Raw genomic sequence first — 22,152 nt, forward strand, 5'->3', positions numbered from 1 at the left:
GATATGGGGATATATGTATGTATCCATATGTATGGATATATGTATGTATGCTTATAGCTAATTCACTTTGTTGTACAACAGAAACTAACACAACATTGTAAAGCAATTATACTCCAATAAAGATATATATAAACCTGCTGCAGTAACACTTTCTTCTCAACATGGAACAAGAATAATAGCTTAAGGGTCTCATACGCCCCAATTACTAAAATCAGACCTCAGTACTATAGGCAGAAGAGTAGAGTTCACCTTTAGATGACTGTAACCCATGTTCTTTGGATAAACTAAGCAACTTCTTCAAAGCATAGCAGCCGTCACCAAAGCTAAGGTGAATATGCTTACAATCTGTTATTTCCTCTCTCCAATCCCATTCTTAAAACAATGCGCTGACTGAAGTATCTTTGCCTGTCCAGTGATGGCACACAGTGCTCAGGTTCTAGAAGGTATCACTTTCCTTGTAATTTCCTTTCACATGTTATGTCAAACTGATGTCCATAACTACCTCAGGTCTTAAGATAATTATTATTACACTTCTATTCCTTGCTTCCTTCATTTACATTTACTCCTCTAAAAGAGTTTATATCTTTTAATTTGGGGCATAATTGTCAAGAATAAAGTGACTACCATTTCCTCTTTACATTTGGCATATAGGGAGAAATTGGCAAGGAAATGTATATCATTAAGCAAGGAGAAGTCCAAGTTCTTGGAGGAGCTGATGGCGCTCAAGTTCTGGTTACTCTGAAAGCTGGAGCAGTGTTTGGAGAAATCAGGTATCGAAAAGACACCTTGTAATATTGAAGTCTGTCATTTGTTATAAAAGAAAAGTCTTGGGCCATAAAATAAGTAAAGTTCCCATTCAAATTCACCAATGGTTTGATTGTGCTGACAGCATTGATAAAATAAGGATTTTCACATTTCTATTTATCCTTTCCCTTCCCCAAAAGAACTACCTCATTCAGCCCTTTAGGCCCAGGACTTAGGTCAGTGTCTAGCATAAAGTAGATGCTCAATATATGTTGAATAATGAATGTGTGAATAAATGAATGGATGAATGATGAAAGAGGAGATTGGGAGAGTTAGTCGTCAGATTGTTGGAGAACTTGAATGCCAGGCTAACACAATAGTTTTGAGTAGGTGAGTGATAATGATTATCATTGTGGGACCAAATTGCCTGAGTCCAAACCCCAGTACCACCACTTACAATCTTTGCTCCTTTGTTACTTGACCGCTTTGTCCTGCATCTTAATAATTAGAAGAGAAGGGCTTCCCTGGTGGTGCAGTGGTTGAGAGTCCACCTGCCGATGCAGCGGACACAGGTTCGTGCCCCGGTCCGGGAGGATCCCACATGCCGCGGAGCGGCTGGGCCCGTGAGCCATGGCCGCTGAGCCTGCGCTTCCGGAGCCTGTGCTCCGCAATGGGAGAGGCCACAACAGTGAGGGGCCCGCGTACCGCAATAAAATAAAATAAAATAAAATGGCGTAGTAGAGTCAGCCATCTGCATCTGTGGGTCCCTCATCTGAGGGTTCCACACACCAGGACTCAATAAACTGGATTGCACGACCCATATGTGAATGCACAAGCCATGGATACAAAGGTCTAACACTACAGACAGCAAATTCAAGCATTCTGTGGGCTAAACATTCCATATGTATTATTGTATTTAAACATATTCATGTATTCATCCAATAAACACTTATTTTGAGTGCCTAGTACATGCTAGACGGTCAGGTATTGCTCTAAACTCTGGGAATGTACTGTGAAAACAGTAAACAAGAGCTTACAGTCTTGAGGGAGAAAGCTAACAATAAATAAACTAGACGATAAAATCACATTGTGATAACTGCTATAGAGGTAAAAATTGTTAGAGACTGGGGATGCTACTTTACATATAATGGTCAGGGATACCTCTTTGGACAGATAATATTCCAACTGAGACTTGAGAGAGTAAATGGAGCAGCCATCCAGACATGGGGGAAGAGCCTCCCATATGATGGAATAGCAAGGGCAGAGGCCTAGAGGTAGAGCAAGCGTATCTGGTTGAACATCATAGAGGTCAGTATGGCTGGAGTTCAGAGACTAAGGGACACTGTGGCGAGATGAGGCCAAAGAGGTGCTCAAAGACAAGACTGTACAGGCCTTTTAGGCCATGGTAAGGAATTTGTATTTTATTCTAAATACCAATGGATACCAATGGAGGATTTTAGGCAAAAGAATGATACAATTTGAATTATGATGTTAGAAGACCACTCTAACAGCTATGTGGAAAAGAGGCAGTAAAGAAACAAGAATGAAATAGAGATCAATTAGAAGTCAGTTGCGGTGGTTCAAGTGAAAGATGATGGAGTCTTGAACTAGGATGCTGTCTCTTAGGGTAAAGACAAGAGTGCACTGTCAGGCAGTTATTAACATATCCATTTCATGATTGGAAAAATTGCAATTCCAAGGTGTCAATTATCTGGCCCAGGATAACATAGCTAGTAAGTGAAAGGGACAATATTCAAACACGAGCTTCATGGATCAGGGCCTAGTGATCTTTCCACCACACCACAGAAGAAAGGTAGTTCATCCAACCTCTGATTTCATAGCTGCTAAGAAGTTATCTTCAGAGTTCCAGAGATATGAATAATTTCAGATGACTTTATATTAGCATAATTAGGGTTTCCTTAGAATGTTGAATCATGTTAATTCTCTGTTGATAATGTGCCTTCTCTTTTTTATTTTTCCTCCTTGCTTAAAACTGGGTGGGCACTTGTGTGAGGGTCTTGCTCTGGGGCAGTGGTGGAAACACTTCTCAGAATGTCCAGATCTGTGTGTTCTTTGCCTATTTTCTATCGCTTCTTTACTAGGAGTACTTGCAAAAATGATTTAATATTTTAGTGACTTAATAATCACTGTAATCTTCAAGGTCATAAAACAAGCAACAGTCTAATCTCAAACATTGCAGAAATTAATTAGCTGACCTCTCCCAAGGGTTGAGTACTCCCTGAAGAATAAAGCTTTATAAATACAAATATGTTAATTGCTGATATTATCATCACAGTAGGAAATATTCTAAGAATACAATCCAGGTGCTGCTGAGTTGCAATTGAAAGGAATCTTAAATTCTTGACAGCAGCTTCTCAAATAAATCTCCTATTACCCACTGGGTTTCTAAGGCCAAATTGAAACCAGTAGACCAGACAAGCTCTAAATTCGCTCAGTAATCTGGCTGATTCAAGCAAAAGGGAGGTTTTTGCCTTGATTCTCTTCTTGGCTGTGGTTGAGGAGAAATACGATACATCTGCCTCTTCCCAGATACCCTCAGGCTTCACAGGCCCACAGCTGTCATATGCCCCTGGAGCTCTAGTTATTTATTCCAGCAATGGAGGCATGCCTGCCAAACATCTAGATACTGGAAAGATCTAGTAATTGTGTTTACTACTCAAAAAACCTGTGACCTTTTTTAAAATGAGCTAAATCCAGCACTATCATGTAGCTTTTTAATGAAGGTTCTTTTTTCTTAGGAAAAAATAAGAAAGAAAAGAACTGAGGGCTTTCAAGGACATTATATACTAATCCAAAAGAGCAAAGCACTGACTAAAATATAGATTTACAGCCTGTCATGGAGAAAACGCAGACCACATTTCCAATTAACATCTGAGGAGTTCAGACACCCCATTTTTAATAGAGAGACTCAGGGTCTGCCGGGGGATAGCCTTGTAGCAGTACTGACTCCACTGTTTGTTTTCACAATTACAATTATTGCCAAGTCTTATTCACCGAATGTATTTAACCACTTCCTATCCTCCTTCTTCATCTGTTAAAATCTCACTTTTCCTGAAATGCATCTGAATTTTTATCCTTGCTAGTGCTATTATGATTTCAATAGAAATCCCTACTGGTTTCATCTCCCTTTGGAATGTCCTCCCCCTGGAAAATACCTATTCACCTTTCAAGACTTCAATTCAGATGTCATCTCTCTGAAGCCATCTCTAACCAACCCCCCCCAAACAACTAGTTGCTCCTTGTTCTATGCTTTCATAGTATTTCATTAGTGACTTTACTACAGGAATTACCACTAATTTATAATCAGTTCATTCAAATGGATCTCCTCAACAGACTAAGCTATTAAAATGTAAGAACTAAAACTTTCCATCTTTATGTCACCAGCAGCTATATAAAAACAGTACAATGTGTTGATTTTCATTGATATTCTGCCTCCATTCAAAATAATTTGCAGGTGCTATTCAGAAATTTCTGATTAATTAAGTAGTTAATTGTGATTTGATAAAAAAAAAAGCAGAAAATTATATTCATTACACCTTACAGTATAATGTGAAGTGCCTCAAAGAAGGCCATGCCTGGCATGGTGAACAAGAATGGTGAGCAAGAAACAATCACTTCCCTCAAGGGCCTTATAAACAAAAGACAAGGAAACAAAAAGATTCCAATACTAGGTGGTAAAATGTATGGGTTGCATTCAATGATGGAGCATACGCAGGATGTTATGGAGTACAAAGCCTTCACAAGGACCAATCCTTCAGATTGAGCAACTGCTTGAGGTTATTTGAGAACTGAAGGCAGACCTTTCAGTGCTTCTCAAATGACATGTGGAGAAAAAAATGTGTGCAGACAGTATGTGTGCACAAAGGTCAGTCCTGATAGCCTGTACAAGGGTGTATGTAAAGGATATTCACATAATGCCTGTAGTAGGTTGAATGTTGGCTCCCACAAAGATATATCCATGCCCGAACTCCTGGAACCTGTGAATGTGACCTTATTAGAAAAAAAGAAGAAAAAAAAAAGAGTCTTTGCAGATATAATTAAGCTAAGGATCTTAAGGTGAGCTCATTCTTGATTTTTTTGGATGGGCCCTAAATCCAATGACAAGTGTCCTCACATGAGACAGAAGAGGAGAAGACACACAAACACAGGGAGAAGAGGGGAAGGCCGTGTGAAGACCGAGGCAGAAATTGGAGTTATGCAGCCACAGCCAAGGAACTCCTGGAGCCACCAGAAGCTGGAAGAGGCAAGAAAGCCTTCTCTCCTAGAGTCCCTGGAGGGAGCACAGCCCTGCCAACAACTTGATTTTTGACTTCTGGCCTCCAAAACTGTGATAGAATAAATTTCTGTTGTTGGTAGTCACTGGTTTTACAGTAATTTGTTACAGCAGCCTCAGGAAACTAATATAATACTAACCTTTTTACATTATTAACTTTTGAAATTTACTGGGGAAAAAGAAAAGGTCTGCTTGACACTCCTTCAGCTCACCCTACATGGCCAGTCCACCTCAAAGACCTATCAATTTCACGTCCAAAGTGTGTCTCCAATTGTTTGCACCTTACCTTCTCCACTGACCCCACTTCCGTCCACACCACCTCCCTCTCTCACTGGACAACTGCAGGGCTGCTCCAAGTCTCCCACTCCAACCACCACACCCTCTGTAATCCAGGCCCCACTAGCAGCCAGAGGGATCCTTCACGAACAGGTATGATCATGTCATTGCCCTCCTGCTTAAAACCACTCAATGTTTTCACATGTTCTTTTTTATCTAAAAGTCCTTGCCTGACCTACAAGATCCTGCAGAGTCTAGCCCCTGCCTACCTCTCTACTGTAGGGTGTAGCCCACTCCCCTTGCTCTCCTTAATCCAGACTTTAGTTCCTTGAATGTGCCACATGCCATCCAGCCATGGAGAGTTGGTTTATTTTTTCCTAATTTTGGAATTTAAAGACTGTTTTATTCAGGTAATAATGGTTTATAATATTATATGTATCATGTATACATTACATTTTGACTTCTGCATATACTGCAGTGTGCTCACCACCAAAAGTTTAGCTTCCATCTGTCACCGTATAGTTGACCCCCTTTACCCATTTTGCCTTCCCTCAACCCTCCTTCCCCTCTGGTAACTACTACTCTGTTCTCTGTATCTATGTTTTTGTTTTGTTTTGGTTTGGTTTGTTCATTTATTTTGTTTTGTTTGTGCTTTTTATATTCCGCCTATGAGTGAAAACATGCAGTATTTGTCTTTCTCTCTCTGACTTATTTCACTTAGCATAAAACCCTCAAGGTCCATCCACGTTGTCACAAATGGCAGGATTTCATCTTTTTATGGCTGAGTAGTATTGCATTGTGTATATACACTACATCTTTATCCATTCATTCACTGATGGATACCTAGGCTGTTTCCATATCTTGGCTATTGTAAATAAAGCTGCAATGAACATAGGAGTGCATATATCCTTTAAAATTAGTTTTTGTGTTCTTTGGATGAACATACAGAAGTGGAATAGCTGGATCATATGGCGGTTCTAATTTTTTGACGAATCTCCATACTGTTTTCCATAGCAGCCATGGGGAGTTTTTACCTCTGCCCATATAGGTTTCCCACCCCTTTAACCTAATCTCACCTACTTTCAGGACTTCTTTTTCTCCATTATAGGGACCACCCAGGTCTCCTTGCTATATTCTCTAGTTGGACTACATTCCTATCTTTCAGAACACTTACCTTTGTAATCACGCACTTGCTGGTGCATTTATTTCTTCACTGTCTTTCTTCCTTCCTCACTAACTCATAAGCACCAGGACTACAATGTATGGCTGTGCCAGTTGTGCTCTGCATCAGGATGTCCAGGCAGGGCCTGAGAGAACTGGAATGCAGCCTGCACTCCACTCCTGAGCATGAGCCCCGCTGTTACACTCCCCCTCATGCACAGGTGCCCTTTACTTTGCAAAAGGGGGTATTTTTCTGGCCAAACTTTACACCTATAGGACTGCATTTGCCAGAGAGGCTGTATTTTTCCATTTTGTACACAGACACAGTCCCTAGCAGACGCCACACCCGATCTGCACTTGATCCCCAGCCCTCAGGGGAGTGCCTGGCGCACATAAGTGCCTAATAAATAGTCATTGTTATAAATAAATTAACATAATTATCTTCTATCTTTGCAAATGTACTAATAAACATTCATTTTTGTCATGAATATGCATATTCAGCCTCGTACCCTTTTTGTCAGTTTTTATTATTAAGAATAGGACTGCAGGCTTCCCTGGTGGCCCAGTGATTGAGAGTCCGCCTGCCGATGCAGGGGACATAGGTTCGTGCCCCGGTCCGGGAAGATCCCACATGCCGCGGAACGGCTAGGCCTGTGAGCCATGGCTGCTGAGCCTGCGTGTCTGAAGCCTGTGCTCTGCAACGGGAGAGGCCACAACAGTGAGGGCCGGCGTACCGCAAAAAAAAAAAAAAAAAAAAAAAAAAAAATAGGACTGCTACGTTTATCTTTGTAAGATCATTTTGCTTTTCTTTTATTTCTTTGAAGTTTATTCCCCAAAATGAAATAACTAGGTCAAAAGGTAGAAACATTTCTATAACTCTTGGAATATATGGGCAGATGATTTTCTAGAAAAATTGAACCAATTTAAGATACAACATGCAATGTATAGCTATTTTTCTCTAGTACCAGTGATATTACCTCATTATTCTCAGTTGGTTTTGCACTTTAATAGTTGTTTTAATTTGCATTTCTCTAAATAGTGCTTAGAAAATAATAGGTCCTCAATAAATATTTGATAAATCAATTAATTTTCTCTGGGCCTATTTATTTTCACAAACGTGATCATATTTATTTTCTGCGTTTCTTTCATTGTACAATATCCTTTTTTCATCATATATAACAAGTTATTGGGCAGAATTTAGGCAGTGATATATGTTTTAGATAGTCTGGCTTTTATTTAAAGTATTTAAGTTCTGACTTTTCACCAGCTATATTGGTCAAATCACCCATTCTGCATATTTAACAAATATTTTCTCTATACCATTGTGAAAAGGCCAAATATTTTGAAGAATAATTTTAAACCTCTTTGTTCCCTCCAAGCAATGTTTGCCTATTTTCCCTGAGTACTCAGTTTTCAAAATGAGAGTACCAAGGTAGACTTTTAGTTTTTTGGACTATTTTAATTCCATATTCTTATTCTTCATCAGAATAATTCTGTTATTCCTTCACCCACTACCCTGCCTTTCCTAAAAGACAGAAATAGTAGATACATTGGAAGTATGAGCAGGGGTAAGAAGATTGATAAATATTGAGGGAGAAAACTTTTCATTTCCATTTTTTTCTGGCTCAATCCTGTGCATACTACCTGTGTTAAAATATGTGTTTATATTTTTCACTACCTTCTTTAATATACAGTCTCTGTTTGTGTAGCATTTTTTGCTTAGAGCAGAAAGCAAACCTCACCTAAGTTTCACAATATTCCTCTGAACCACTACATTATCAGTACCATTGTTTAAACATGTATTCAAATATTCTCAGGACTCCTCCTAAACTGACTTCATCTGGTGACTCTAATTCTATGAAAATCAAGGCTCTTTACCACCATTTGGAATAGCAGAGAGGGAGTAAAGAATCTGATTGTCAGACATTGGTAGAGCTTATCACGACGACCAGCCCAACTGGCTTCCTCCTTGATTTTTCTAATATCCATGTGCAAATCTCTATCATTAGAATAATAACAATGGCTTCATTAGCAGCATTAGAGTTTAGGGTGTAAAGAAAAGACTCCATGACTTGAAGTCAGCTCTGGTCTTGGATTTGAATTTCTGCAATGAAACTCGTAAGTATTTGTTCTGGAATAAGTCACTTCACTAGATTCTGGACCTCAATTTCCATGTCAGTAAGTGTAGGTAAGAACCTACCTCACCAGTTTCATGTGGTCATTAATATATGACATCGTTAGCTATTTTGACCCCAAAGAAACACATAGTTAAGCTAGAATATTAGTTTGTTTGATACAGTAATTTCCAGCCAGAGTATCATATATCCTCCTGGGTACTTGATATAAATAAAGAGGGCAAGGAATAAACTGTGCATGTTATTCCTTTTTTCCCCTCTTCTTTAGAATTTTTACCTAGATTCTTCATCGATCATCCACTTTTTTTAAAAAATAAATTTATTTATTTTTGGCCATGTTGGGTCTTCATTGCTGCTTGTGGGCTTTCTCTAGTTGTGGAGAGCGGGGGCTACTCTTGGTTGCGGTGCACAGGATTCTCATTGTGGTGGCTTCTGTTGTTACACGGGCTCAGTAGTTGTGGCGCACGGGCTCAGTTGCTCCGCGGCATGTGGGATCTTCCCGCACCAGGGCTCGAACCCATGTCCCCTGCACTGGCAGGCGGATTCTTAACCACTGCGCCACCAGGGAAATCCTGATTATCCACTTCTTCTAAGGCCAATTCAACTCTGAAATCAAGACTTCCTGGGGGAAAGAGGACTGTTTTGTATCTATGAAATCTGAACTCTTTAACTCCGATAAAAATCCATACATAGAGATTTTTCTCAAAAATCTAGGTTAACATGTGTTGCCTTGCAGTGGTTTTATGACTATCAAAGTATCTGCGAAGAGCGAGCAGTCTGGGCAGAGGTGACACGAGAACATCCTCTGATATTTGCTCACCCACAAAAGTTTTGTTAGGATTTATATTTAGTGAAGTGGTAAAAATTTTCAAGCAACAAAGTGTTTTCCAATAACACTGAAAAGAGTAAAAGAATATCTCATAGAAGTCTACACAGGTGACCTAACCTCCTGCACTCCAAATATAATCCAGTTGGAAATTTGCTTAATGAGAACAGATATATGAAGTTGTAATCTCTCACTCAGCATTGGATGTGATTGATCTTCTTTCCATAGATAGTATTCATAGTTTTATTTCTATTATAGGAAACGATTCTACATGAGAGTATGCTTTTAGACAAGAAACTTCTTCATTTTAGGAAACATTCTCATTTTTTTACAGTTATCAAAGCATTAATCATTCTGAATTGTGTTTATCTGTTTAAGAAGTCTGTCTAGGTTTGCATCCAACTCCACAACAATGAGCTGTGTGGCTCTGGGTGAGGTCCTCAACTGAGGTTTCATTTCTTCATCAATTAAAACAGAGTAATAATAATACATAATTACCTCATAGGATTGAAAAGCATTATACGTGTTGATACAAAAGAGAACTTAGAAAAATACCTGGCTCATGGTAAGCACTTAAAAATATTAGCTAGTAATACTACTATTACTAATGTTATTATCAATATTTGCTAGTCGACTAGACAACCCTCGCCCACGCTTATCCCACTCCTAGATTACAAACAGCTTGAGGGCAGATTTTTTTTTTATTGAAATATAGTCGATTTACAAATATTGTGTTAGTTTTAGGTATACAGCAAAGTGATTCAGTTATACATATATGTGTATATCTATATTCTTTCTTTGATCCTTTCCTGTTATAGTTTACTACAAGATATTGAATATAGTTCCCTATGCTATACAGTAAATCCTTTTGTTTATTTTATATATGGTAGTATGCGTCTGTTAATCTCATACTCCCAATTTATCTCTCCCCCCTTTCTCCTTTGGTAACCATAAGTTTGTGTATTATGTCTGTGAGTCTGTTTCTGTTTTGCAAATAAGTTTATTTGTACTAATTTTTAGATCCTACATATAAGTGATATAATATTTGTCTTTGTCTGACTTAACTTCATTTAAAATGATAATCTCTAGGTCCATCCATGTTGCTGCAAATGGCATTATTTCATTCTTTTTTATGGCTGAGTAATATTTCATTTTATACATCTATATCTATATCTCATCTTCTTTATCCATTCATCTGTTAATGGACACTGAGTTTGCTTCTATGTCTTTGCTATTGTAAATAGTGCTGCTATGAACACTGGGGTGAATATATCTTTTCAAATTAGATCTTTTCTCTTTCCCAGATATATGCCCAGGAGTGGGATTACTGGATCATATGGTAACTCTATTTTTAGTTTTTTTAAGGAAACTCCATACTGTTTTCCACAGTGGCTGTACTAATTTACATTCCCACCAACAGTGTAGGAGGGTTCCCTTTTGGCTTGAGGACAGATGTTAATCATCTTTATAGCCCCAGAACTTGGCATCGTATCTAGGTCATTATGGAGTATGTTATTGCCACACACTTCTAATTTATCACTAATTTCTTTTTTTCCTTTTCTTTTCAATTTATACAGTGAATTCCTTATATGCTTCTGCATGATTGGCCTCCAAAGTAAAATGGTCTGTACAATCTCAAACTCATAGAAAAAAAAACTATTTATCAAAAGTCCAGCTGAGGAAGGTAATGTTTAAGAGGATGATTTTTCTCTAGATATTCTAGATACCACTGAAAACAAAGAGAGAGACGAGTATCTGATATGCACTGTACTGACTGCCCTTCCCACCTGCAGCATTGCTTCTACGGAACTGGACTTTGGAGTGACACACAGCCTTTACTGAGGACCACATCACAAACAGTGCTGGCAAACTTAGTTTTGCATCTATAATAGAATATGAACATGTTGTCCACCAATTTACACGGTGGCCTCTCTACTAAAGCCCTTCAGCATATATTTCTGTCTTAAAACTAAGAATCCATCCATTTTTATGATATAAGAGACAAAGCCAAATTCGAAGCCCTCTTGTAACAAAGTTTGCATTTTTGCATGAACCCCATTTTATGTTTCCATTCTGTTTTTCTTCTGCTCTTCCTTTCAACTTATGCTCTTTTGTATTCTACTTATCCTTGTGAGTGCTTTCTGGATAAACTAGCTCTGTGAAAAAGGGCTGTGCACATTGTGTTCCAGTCACATTATAGTCTGTGTATGCAGTGCACAATTTATGATGCTGTATGTGGCAGCCCTGGAAAAAAGCTGGAAATGAATGACTGACTAGGGACTATCTGAATATTCTAGCTCTTTCTGATATATACACACAGCAATGTATATGTATATGTAAATACATATACATTTGTTTATATGTATATGTGCACATGTACATATTATATGTACGTACTATATGTATATTATATGCAGTAGGGATCACCCAATCCACTGAGGGTCTGAATAGAACAAAAATGTGAAGAAAGGGCAAATTCACTCTCAGCTTGAGCTGGCACATCTATCTTCTCCTGCCCTCAGACATCAGGGCTCTTGGCTCTGGACTTTCAGACCCAGACATCGACTTACACCAGAGGCTCCTCTTTCTCCCCTTCTCAGGCCTTTGGACTCAGACTGAATTACAGCACCAGCTTCCTGGGCCTCCAGCTTGTAGATGGCAGACTGTGGGACTTCTCAGACTCCATAACCACCACAACCACATGAGCCAATTCCCATAATAAATCTCCTTTTATATATATCTGTATATGTCCTATATTTTCTGTTTCTCTGGAGAACGCTGTGTAATAAAATTTATTATACTTATTGTTAGTTGTTACAGTTACATACCCCAAATTAGGGTTTAAAACTTCTCAGCCAGGAGTTTTACCTAATTACACCTTCATAATTGAATGTCAGGGGTCTATAAACATTTATCTCTGGGCTTCCCTGGTGGCGCAGTGGTTGAGAGTCCACCTGCCGATGCAGGGGACACGGGTTCGTGCCCCGGTCCGGGAAGATCCCACATGCCGCAGAGCGGCTGGGCCCGTGAGCCATGGCCGCTGAGCCTGCGCGTCCAGAGCCTGTGCTCCGCAACGGGAGAGGCCACAACAGTGAGAGGCCCACGTAAAGAAAACAAAAAACAAAAAAGACACACCTATCTCTCCCTAAAGATAATCAGGCCTATAGTACAGAAGGTACTAAAAGGTGGTCTTGTTAATCCAAAAGAGAGATTAAGTGTCTTGCTCAGAAATACACTTAATAAATGGTAGATTTCAACTATAGTTCAATTTAAATTCTTTTAAATTAAACATTATAAATAAATAAATAAAATCGTAGAGTTATCTGGTTCCAAAATCTGTACTCTTTCCACAAACCATACCATGCTTTACTATTTTTCCTTTTGCACTACTTTACCTGCTGAATACATGATAGGCACTTAATAAATACATGATTGGAGTAAAAATCTAAAAGGTCCTTAAGTTCTTTTTTAAGGTCACAGCAAACAAAAGTGGACCTAGAATTAGCATCCATTCCCTTGTTTCCTGGGCCATTGCTCTGTTCAGTATTTTTGACCTGGGGACACTTACCATTAACCTCGGCTGTTTGTCCTCCAGCACGTGCTCTTTCAGAAACTATGTGGGCTTGGGAATATTTAGGGATCTTCTTACTAAGCTATTTAATGAGTGAAACTTTCCATTGGTGGAATGCTGGAGAAGCATTTTGTGGACAGGAGGGAAAAAAACGATGCTATTTTAAACACTGCTGAGAGTTTGGGCAAAATCCATCTGGCAGACAGACTATTTCTTCCGTTCAAAAACTCATCAAGCACTCCAAATGTGTAACCTGTAGGCAAGTTTAATTAAAGCTTGAGAAATCTCAAAATAACTTGACATTTAAATATGTTATTTCCGTTCTGCTCTCATAGTCTGACACACACAGAGACAGTCTCAGGTCCAAATTAAGCTCCCCAGTGCCATCCAGCCCTGCCTAACTACTGGATTGCCCTATGTCCAAGGCGACAGGAATGTGAATGAAATAGGCTCATCCAATCATTATCCTTCAAATATTAACATCCATTTCATAGATAGATAGGCAGGAAGATAGGTAGGTAGATAGATAGGTAGATGGATGGACGGATGAATGACAGAGTAAAATTTACTTCTCTTACTTAAAAAAAAGGGCAAAGGCAGAGCTTGTCTTGGGGAGAACCTCAGGAAAGGAGATTCCATTTTCTCTTTTCTCTTAGTTTATCAATTATAATTCTTTTCAAAAAACTTCAGTGTTTGCCATACACATTTTAAACTAAGTTTACCTTCACATTAACACTATACCACTTCACACACAGTGCAGGAACATTATAACAGCCCTTCCCTACCAGCCCTTAAGACACTGATATCATTCATTTCACTTATCCATATGCTACAATCACCCAATGCAGTGTTACTTTATTATTTAAAGTCATATTTTAGATCAATTAAGAATAAGGAAAATAAAAGACTTTCGTTTTACCTCTGCTTATTCCTTCTCCCATGTCTTTCACTCTTTATGTAGACCTAAATTTTTAATCTGTATCATTTTCCTTCTTCCTGAAGAATTTCTCTCAATATCTTTAAGGGTATGTCTGCTAATGTTAAAGTCCCTCAGTTTTTGGTTTTCTGAGAAAATCTTCATCTCCCCTTCACTTTTGAAGGATAACTTCACTATACATAGGATTCTAGGTTGGTGATTTTGTTTTTCTCAACACTTGGTATTTCACTCCACTCTCTTCTTATTTGCAGTGTTTCTGATGAAAAGTCCACTATAAGTCTTATTCCTGTTCCTTTATATGTATGGCTTTTTTCCCCCCTCAGCTCTTTTCAAGATTTTCTTTGTCTTTAGTTTATTACACTTTGAATATGATGGGCCTAGGAATGGGGGTGGGGGAGTATTTATTCTGCTTGGTATTCTCTGAGCTTCCCGGATCTGTGATTTGTTGTCTGTCATTAATTTGGAAAAGTTCTTGGCCATTATTACTTCAGCTGGTTCTTCTAATACTAGAGAATGATGTATGCTTATGTATATATCATATATATATAATACCTTTTGAAAATGTCCTGCGGTTCTTGATGTTCTGTTCTGGTTGGATTTTTGGTTTTCTTTTTTTCCATTCCTTTTTTTTCTTTTTGCATTCAATTTGGGAACTTTCTACTACCTATCTTCAAGCTCATCTATTCTTTTCTTCGCCATGCCCAGGCTACTGATGAGCCCATTAAAGTCAGTATTCATTTCTGTTATAGTATTTTTTTTTTTTTTTGAGGTACGCGGGCCTCTCACTGTTGTGGCCTCTCCCGTTGCGGAGCACAGGCTCCAGACACGCAGGCTCAGCAGCCATGGCTCACGGGCCCAGCCGCTCCGCGGCATGTGGGATCTTCCCGGACCGGGGCACGAACCCGTGTCCCCTGCATCGGCAGGCGGACTCTCAACCACTGTGCCACCAGGGAAGCCCTGTTATAGTATTTTTTATTTCTAACATTTCCTTTTGAATCTGTCTTAGAATTTCTATCTCTCTGCTTACATTACCCATCTGTTCTTGTATGATGCCTACTTTTTCCAATAGATCTTTTAACATATTAATCATAGTTATTTTAAATTCTCTGTCTGATAATTCCAACATCTGTGTCATATCTCAGTCTGGTTCTAATGCTTTCTTTAGCTCTTCAGGCTGTATTTTACTTGCTTTTTAGTGTACTTTGTCATTTTTGTTGAAAGCTGTACATGACGTAATGGGTAGTAGGAACTGGGGTAAACAGGTCTTTAGAATGAGGTTTTATATTAATCTGGCTAGGAGTTGGGCTGTGTTTAATGTTTGCTGTAGCTGTAGGTGCTAGAGCTTCTAAATTTCTCTAGTGATCTTGTTTCTATCTCCTCTGTTGACTTTGGCCTTCTCTCAGTACTGCTCTTCAGAGAAAGTCTGCATTTTGCAGTTATAACCCAATGTTACCATACAGAAGCCCCTTTGGTATAGTGCTCAGGTATGGGGGAAAGCTCTAACTTTATGATTAAATCTAAGTCTTTTAATGGATCTATGTCCCTGGGGTGTGATCTTCACAGGTGTTTGTTATCCCCTTAGGCAGGAAGGCCAGAGGTGCCTGGGATGAGAGAAATGCCCTTCCTCCAGCTAGGACAAGACTCTGGTAATCTTTTCCCCTGGATAGTAGACCTTTGTAATGGAGAACAAATATATTCTGGGTGTATTTTACAATACAATGATTAATTATCCCCTTCTACTGCCAGAGCAACAAGCAGATCTTTCTTGGCTCTCAACCATGAGAATCTGCTGAAGTTTCTCAAGGTAAAACCTATAAAAGTATCAGTTTCCCCATAACTGTGGCCCTCAGAGTTTCTCCCTCTCTTGATAGTTCACTCTCAACGTACAGCAATTTGTCGAAATTACCATTTAGGTATTCCTACCAGTTACAGCTCCAAGGGCTTCTGTTCCAGGTAAGCAGGTTTGGCTGTGGCTTTCTGGATTCACCTGTCTCCCCAGATTTGGATGGGAGTTGACCCTGCAACTTCAGTTCTTTGACAGTTCTGAGAAAAGTCATTGGTTTTCAGTTTGTTCAACTTTTTCGTGTTGTAAGGACAGGAGTGACAATTTCCAAGCTCTTTACATGTCAGAGCTGAAACCTTATGTTAGTTTTTTAATGATTAACAGCCAGCGAAAATGTTCCCTTTTCTGCAACAACGGCTGGAGAAATACACATGGTCTGATATCAATCTTCAGGCACAGCACTCATGCAGCTTCTCACATCTCATTGCCCCCAAAGGCAGGGCTGTGAAAACGTGAACATTCCTATTGCCAGAGTGCTTTCTCGGTCCCTTCCACCTCTGGAGATTGTTTTTTATTAATGTGAGCCTTCTTTCTCCATTTCTAAATAGTTGACTCTGAGAGACTGAACCTCGTGTTACCGTCTCACTGCAGAGCCTGTAGTGTTTTTTTTACACATTTGAAATGTGTTTTTTCTTGTCTTGCTTTCAAAGACCAACCCTTATTTTCCGGAATATTGGTGAATGACAGAAGTTATATTCATTTGTTTTATTCACTCGAGTGTTCATTTATTTTATAACTATTTATTGGTTACTTCCCAAACACAAAATGCCCCAGCTATGTTCCTGAGAGATATAAAGTCCAGAATTCTCTGACATTCCAAGTGGGAAGTTGTATGATAATGACTATACTACAGAGCAATTTATGATACTGAGAAACAATTTGATCAGGGAGTTACATATAGGAAGAGATTAAATTCACCTAATGTAACCAGGGTATCATTAAGATTTGATGTCAGAGCTTGATCTGTCAGAGTCCAGACAAAAAACTGAAGGTACACTTAAGTAAGTTAACTAAGAAGACTTTAATAAAGGGATTACTGACAGAAGCCAATCAAAGGAAATTAGAAGGAAAATCTAAGACTACCCAACAAGAGATGGTGATATATCTCGAAGCTAGCTACAAGGGAGCTGTTTCCACAGCCAGGCCTCAAGGGGACAAGGGCAGGGCACATTACCAGAGCCCAGAAAGAAATCTGTGGGAGTTGTACTTCCAGGAGATGGCCAGGAGCTGTGGATTTTGGTAGAAACTGCAGCCATTGCTAACTTAAGGCCTGGCAGGGAAGAATGGGGGAAGAAACGTGCCAACCCCACTCTCTTCCTGCTTTCTGACTTCCTACTGGTATTTCCCATTGGCTGAACCCAAATGAAAATCAGAGATCAAGCCCACTGAGGTCAGCTTCCTGGAGTGCAAAGAGGATCGGGAAGGATGAAAAGTTAGTCTGAAAGAGCAAATGGAGGATACCCAGTCCAAAGAGAGTCTGCACTTCTGGAATCTGGGAGGAAGAATCTCCCAGGGCTCTGATGGCTACAAGGCCTTGATTTGAGGTGGGAGTTAGATGCAAAATGCATTGAAATCTGTTGCCACTTCTATTGCCACCACATCTTGACTCTCTCTGCACACTCATCTGAACTCTCACATCCAGTGAATGATCTCTGAAGCAGTATAAATGGTTCTAATATTTGATTTTTTTTTTTTAAGATTTTGGTGGAGGAAGATTGAAACTGATGGCAAAGATTTATTTTTCTCTCTTACAGCCTTCTAGCAGCAAGAGGAGGAAACCGTAGAACTGCCAACGTGGTGGCCCACGGCTTTGCCAATCTTTTAACTCTGGACAAAAGGACCCTCCAAGAAATTCTAGTGCATTATCCAGATTCTGAAAAGCTCCTCATGAAGAAAGCCAGGTATAACCTTTAAAACCCCATTAGAGAGGAGTTGGTTTTACTTCGTAAAATCTAAGATGAGAACTGTGCTATGGTGGGTACAATCAACTTTACCCATGAGGTACACTTAACAAACAACTGTTTATGCAGTTATACATTGAAAACTTCACAGATTAGGAGAAATGATAGTATTTCTGGTAAGTTTTTCCATAACTCTCACAGTGCTATCTGAAATGGCCTTTCTGTCTTGTCCACAGAGTGCTTCTAAAGAACAAGGCTCCAGGCACAGAGACAACTTGTCCAAATAAAGGACTTGCCTTTCTCTTCCCACCAAAACAAGAGACACCCAAAAAGTTTAAAGCTCTCCTGGGAGGCTCAGGAAAAGCAGGTCTTGCAAGACTACTCGCACTGAAGAGAGAACAAACCGTTCTGGTAATAAGGCAGAGGGAAAGGAGGGCTGTAACAGAGACCACTGGACTAAAGACCAGACAAGCTCCTACTTTAATTCCATCTCAGACACTGGGATAATCTGGGTTCATCTAATGCAAATAATTAATACTTTATATACAGCACTTATTATTAGTTTACTGTATGCCTACATAACATCACATTTAATCCTCACAGGTTTATTATGGATAGTTTTAATGTATATATACATAAATACAGTCGACCCTCATTTTTGTGGATTCTGTGTTTGTGAATCTGCCTACTCACTAAAATGTGTTTGTAACCTCAAAATCAATAATTATGGTGTTTTGGGGGTCATTCACAGACATACATGTGCAGAGCAGCAAAAAATTTAAGTTGCTGGAGGCACATGTTCCCAGCTGAGGTTGAACAAGGAGACACTCTGCCTTCTTGTTTCAACTCTCACACTGTAAACAAGTGATCTTTTCATGGTCTATTTATTGCCATGTTTTTTGCATTTTTGTGCATCTCCCCCCACAACACTGTTAAAAATGGCCCCCATGGGGCTTCCCTGGTGGCGCAGTGGCTAAGAATCCACCTGCCATTGCAGGGGACACGGGTTCGAGCCCTGGTCCAGGAAGATCCCACATGCCGCGGAGCAACTAAGTCCGTGTGCCACATCTACTGAGCCTGCACTCTAGAGTCTGGGAGCCACAACTACTGAGCCTGTCCACCTAGAGCCGGTGCTCCGCAACAAGAGAAGCCACCGCAATGAGAAGCCCGCACACCACAACAAAGAGTTGCCCCCGCTCGCTGCCATTAGAGAAAGCCCATGCAGCAACAAAGACCCAACACGGCCAAAAATAAAAACAAATAAATAAATTAATTAAAAAAAAAATGGCCCCCAAGCATATCGCCAAAGCACCACCTAGTGTTCCTAAGCACAAAAATGCTCTGATGTGCCTTACAGAGAAACATGTGTGTTAGATAAGCTTCATTCAGGCATGAGTCATAGTACTGTTGGCTGTGAGTTCAGTGTAATGAATAAACAATATATATCAAATAAGGTGTCTCTAAAAAGAAATGCACATAAAACAAGGCTATGTATTGAGCAGCTGACAAAAATGTTGTAGCCAGAGGCTTGTAGGAACCTAAACCTGCATTACCCCTAGGAGAGATAGGTCAGGGTTTGCTAACAGTGTTTGTGGCAGCTTTACAGAACAAAACTACCATGAATAATGAGGATCAACTGTATATGTATAGACATACATATATACCTATAAATATATGACATTTTACCAGTAAGCCAATAAACATTTTCACTAATATTCATTCAATTACTATCACTAATGTAAAGTCAGAAATAACCACATAGATTGCATCCAAGCTTTTATATTATAGATGAAGAAACTAAGATCCAGATTAATGTATTTGGATAAGATCACAATCAATGATAGAGTAAAAGCTATTACTCGGGTATTCAGACTTCCACACCTACACTAAGCTGTCTCCCAATTCCTAGAAATGTCAAGAAACTCAAATGTTATTGCTTTTCTTTTTTTTTTCATATTTCTTTGATTCTCATGATAAGCTTATGAGGGCAGATACTGAAAAACAGCAGGAATTCAGGTTTTCTGAATCTAGTCCTTATGCTATCTCTAAAACTGTAGGAAATGGGAGGCTGTGGTTCTTTCAGGAAATTGGTAAAGCAAATATTATAAAAGTCAGTCACACTCAAGAGACTAAAACTTGCCTCATCCTTTGCCACACACACAACACTGCAATAAAAATCAGTGTATACCAAATGCCTTATTTAATCGGCACGGAAATAATACTTTGTGTAAAAGGCTTATGGGGTTAAAGAACTATGTAAGTCAGTATGTTAAGTAAGGCTCTCAACTTTATATGTACACATTCATACCTGGTACAAGCTTCTCTCAAACTGATCTCAAGCATCACCAGTAAAGAGCATAGTATATTTTTTACTATGAAATTTCTACGGATGACACTAAATACAATAGGTTCTAAAGCCATATCAAATGCCCATTGGACAAATGGAGAAGACTGTACTAGGAAAGAGATATGAATTTCTCCCTGAAGTTCTCCCATGAACTTATGCAGGAGGAACACCAGAGATTCTAGAGTATTTATATGGTATTTGGTTAATACTTTTTTATTAAAAGATAAATATTTAAAATTTCATCTTCATAAAATAAGTAAATATTTAAAAAGCAAAGAGTCCTGAGCACTAAGTCTAATAATTCAGAGACCATGAGGGTCAACAGGAAGTGAATTCCTTGGTAGGGACAAAAACGCGACGTAGACTAACACCAAATTCAAATGTGATAGCTCAGCCCCATTCTCCAGCACATCAGAAAACTTAGTTAAATGATAGTCAATGGCAGACATGATTCCCTTATTAACTTAATTCAGACAGTCTTTGTCTTAGTGGTGATCCTTAGCTATTGCATATTAATCAAAAGACTCCAATGTCCTTGATTATGATTTCAATACCAATTCTTTTCAATAACTGTTGCTTCTAGAAAAAAAGTGAAAACTCTGAAGGAGAAGAGGATAAAGGAAAAAAATATGAAGATAAAGGAAGACAGCCAGCAGAGAAACCACTTGAAACATCCAAATGTCGAACAAGTTCTATTACAGCAGAGGAAGCGCACCAGTCAATTAGAAGGGCAGTTTTACCCAGAGGAACTACCCGTCAATCACTCATCATCAGCATGGCTCCTTCTGCGGAGGCTGGGGAAGAGGTTCTGCTGATTGAAGTCAAAGAAAAGGCTAAGCCATAAATGTTTGATTATCTTTAGATACAATCTAGTTAGTTCCCAAAGAGATTGTAGTCAGGATGGTAGCTTAAACTAATGAGAGGAAAAGACCTTGCCGGGACCCTTGAGAAACCATAGGCAAATCCCTAGCTTAGTTTCTAGGATTAACCCTAGAGAGTGTGATCTTCTGCATTGGCAATAAGAAGATTATTTAAAAAACCATCCCTATTCTCCATTATCATTAGCTTTGCACAATTGGTATTTCTCCGAATTGCATATAGTAGGTTATTTTTCTTCCGTTCTTTCTTGATGATGTTTCTTCTCTCCATTTTGATTAGGTTGGTCTTGGCTCTGAAATGATTCACTAACTTTTTCTCTTAATTGCGTGTGTGTGTGTGTGTGTGTGTGTGTGATTGTGTGTGTGTGTTAAAGTCTTGCATCGCACTGTTAGTCTTGGTTAAATGTTCCATGTATATGAATTTGTCTCTTACTTTGGGAGTATGAGATTTTAATAAAATGTCAAAAGTTGGGTGACTTTCATTCAAGGTAGGGTGATGAGTCAGTCAAGTATCAAATCAACCCAGCAGCTGGGACTGAAGGGAAGCAAACAAGGGAGCCGATGGATGTAAAACCCAACTTGCAGAGGAGTCCCCTGAAGGGCACTGCTGGTCAGCATTACTAACAAATCCACAAGCAAAATCACATTGCAGCAACAAGTTGGAAAAACTGTACCCTTTGCTAAAGAAACAAACTTTAATATTTTCCCTCATATCAACTTAAAAGGCTCATCTGGCTCAACAGACTCAAACAGGAGGAATCAGATTGTCCCCATTTTCATGGAGGCTAAAGTGACATTTCTCAGAAACTTTTGCAAGCATTCACTTCAGAAGACGTCAGATTTGAGCTTCTTGTTTTCAGCTTTAGTAAAAAGTAACGAGGTTAGGAAGGCAGACTGTACACATGTCAGATTGACATATCCCTGCAATTTGCAGAAACAACATGTACAGCTGTTTACAAAATCTCCGAGTTAATTAAGTGCACTTTAGGAAGTTGTCCTCATGAATCAGCTAGCATTAGCATAATTACCAAAGTCTCAAGCTGTGAAGAGGCTAAAAGAGCCAGGCTGCTGTCAGAAGTAATAATACATATAGAATTCCATTCTGATAAATGCCCTTAGGGTATAATATTAAATTCTGTATAATAAGGCTATTCTAAGTCCCAGAAGATGGTCATTGTAACAGCACTTTGCAGAGTGTTTTAACAAATTATATTAGCCAAAAAGCCTACAACATAGATG

At 39.1% G+C, this 22,152-nt stretch overlaps 1 protein-coding gene across 1 annotated transcript in view; it reads left to right on the forward strand.

Moving 5' to 3' along the window:
* CNGB3 (cyclic nucleotide gated channel subunit beta 3) overlaps positions 1–20,879 on the forward strand; it is a 143,907-nt gene extending 123,028 nt beyond the window's left edge. Inside the window, exons 15-18 of the mRNA XM_067711698.1 lie at positions 652–770; positions 17,542–17,688; positions 17,925–18,099; positions 20,619–20,879. Of these exons, the coding sequence (XP_067567799.1) occupies positions 652–770; positions 17,542–17,688; positions 17,925–18,099; positions 20,619–20,879 (702 nt within the window). The remainder of the gene's footprint in view (positions 1–651; positions 771–17,541; positions 17,689–17,924; positions 18,100–20,618) is intronic.
* Positions 20,880–22,152: the final 1,273 nt, after the last annotated feature.

This window comes from Pseudorca crassidens, chromosome 17 (genome assembly GCF_039906515.1).
Source record: "Pseudorca crassidens isolate mPseCra1 chromosome 17, mPseCra1.hap1, whole genome shotgun sequence".
NCBI lineage: Eukaryota > Metazoa > Chordata > Mammalia > Artiodactyla > Delphinidae > Pseudorca > Pseudorca crassidens.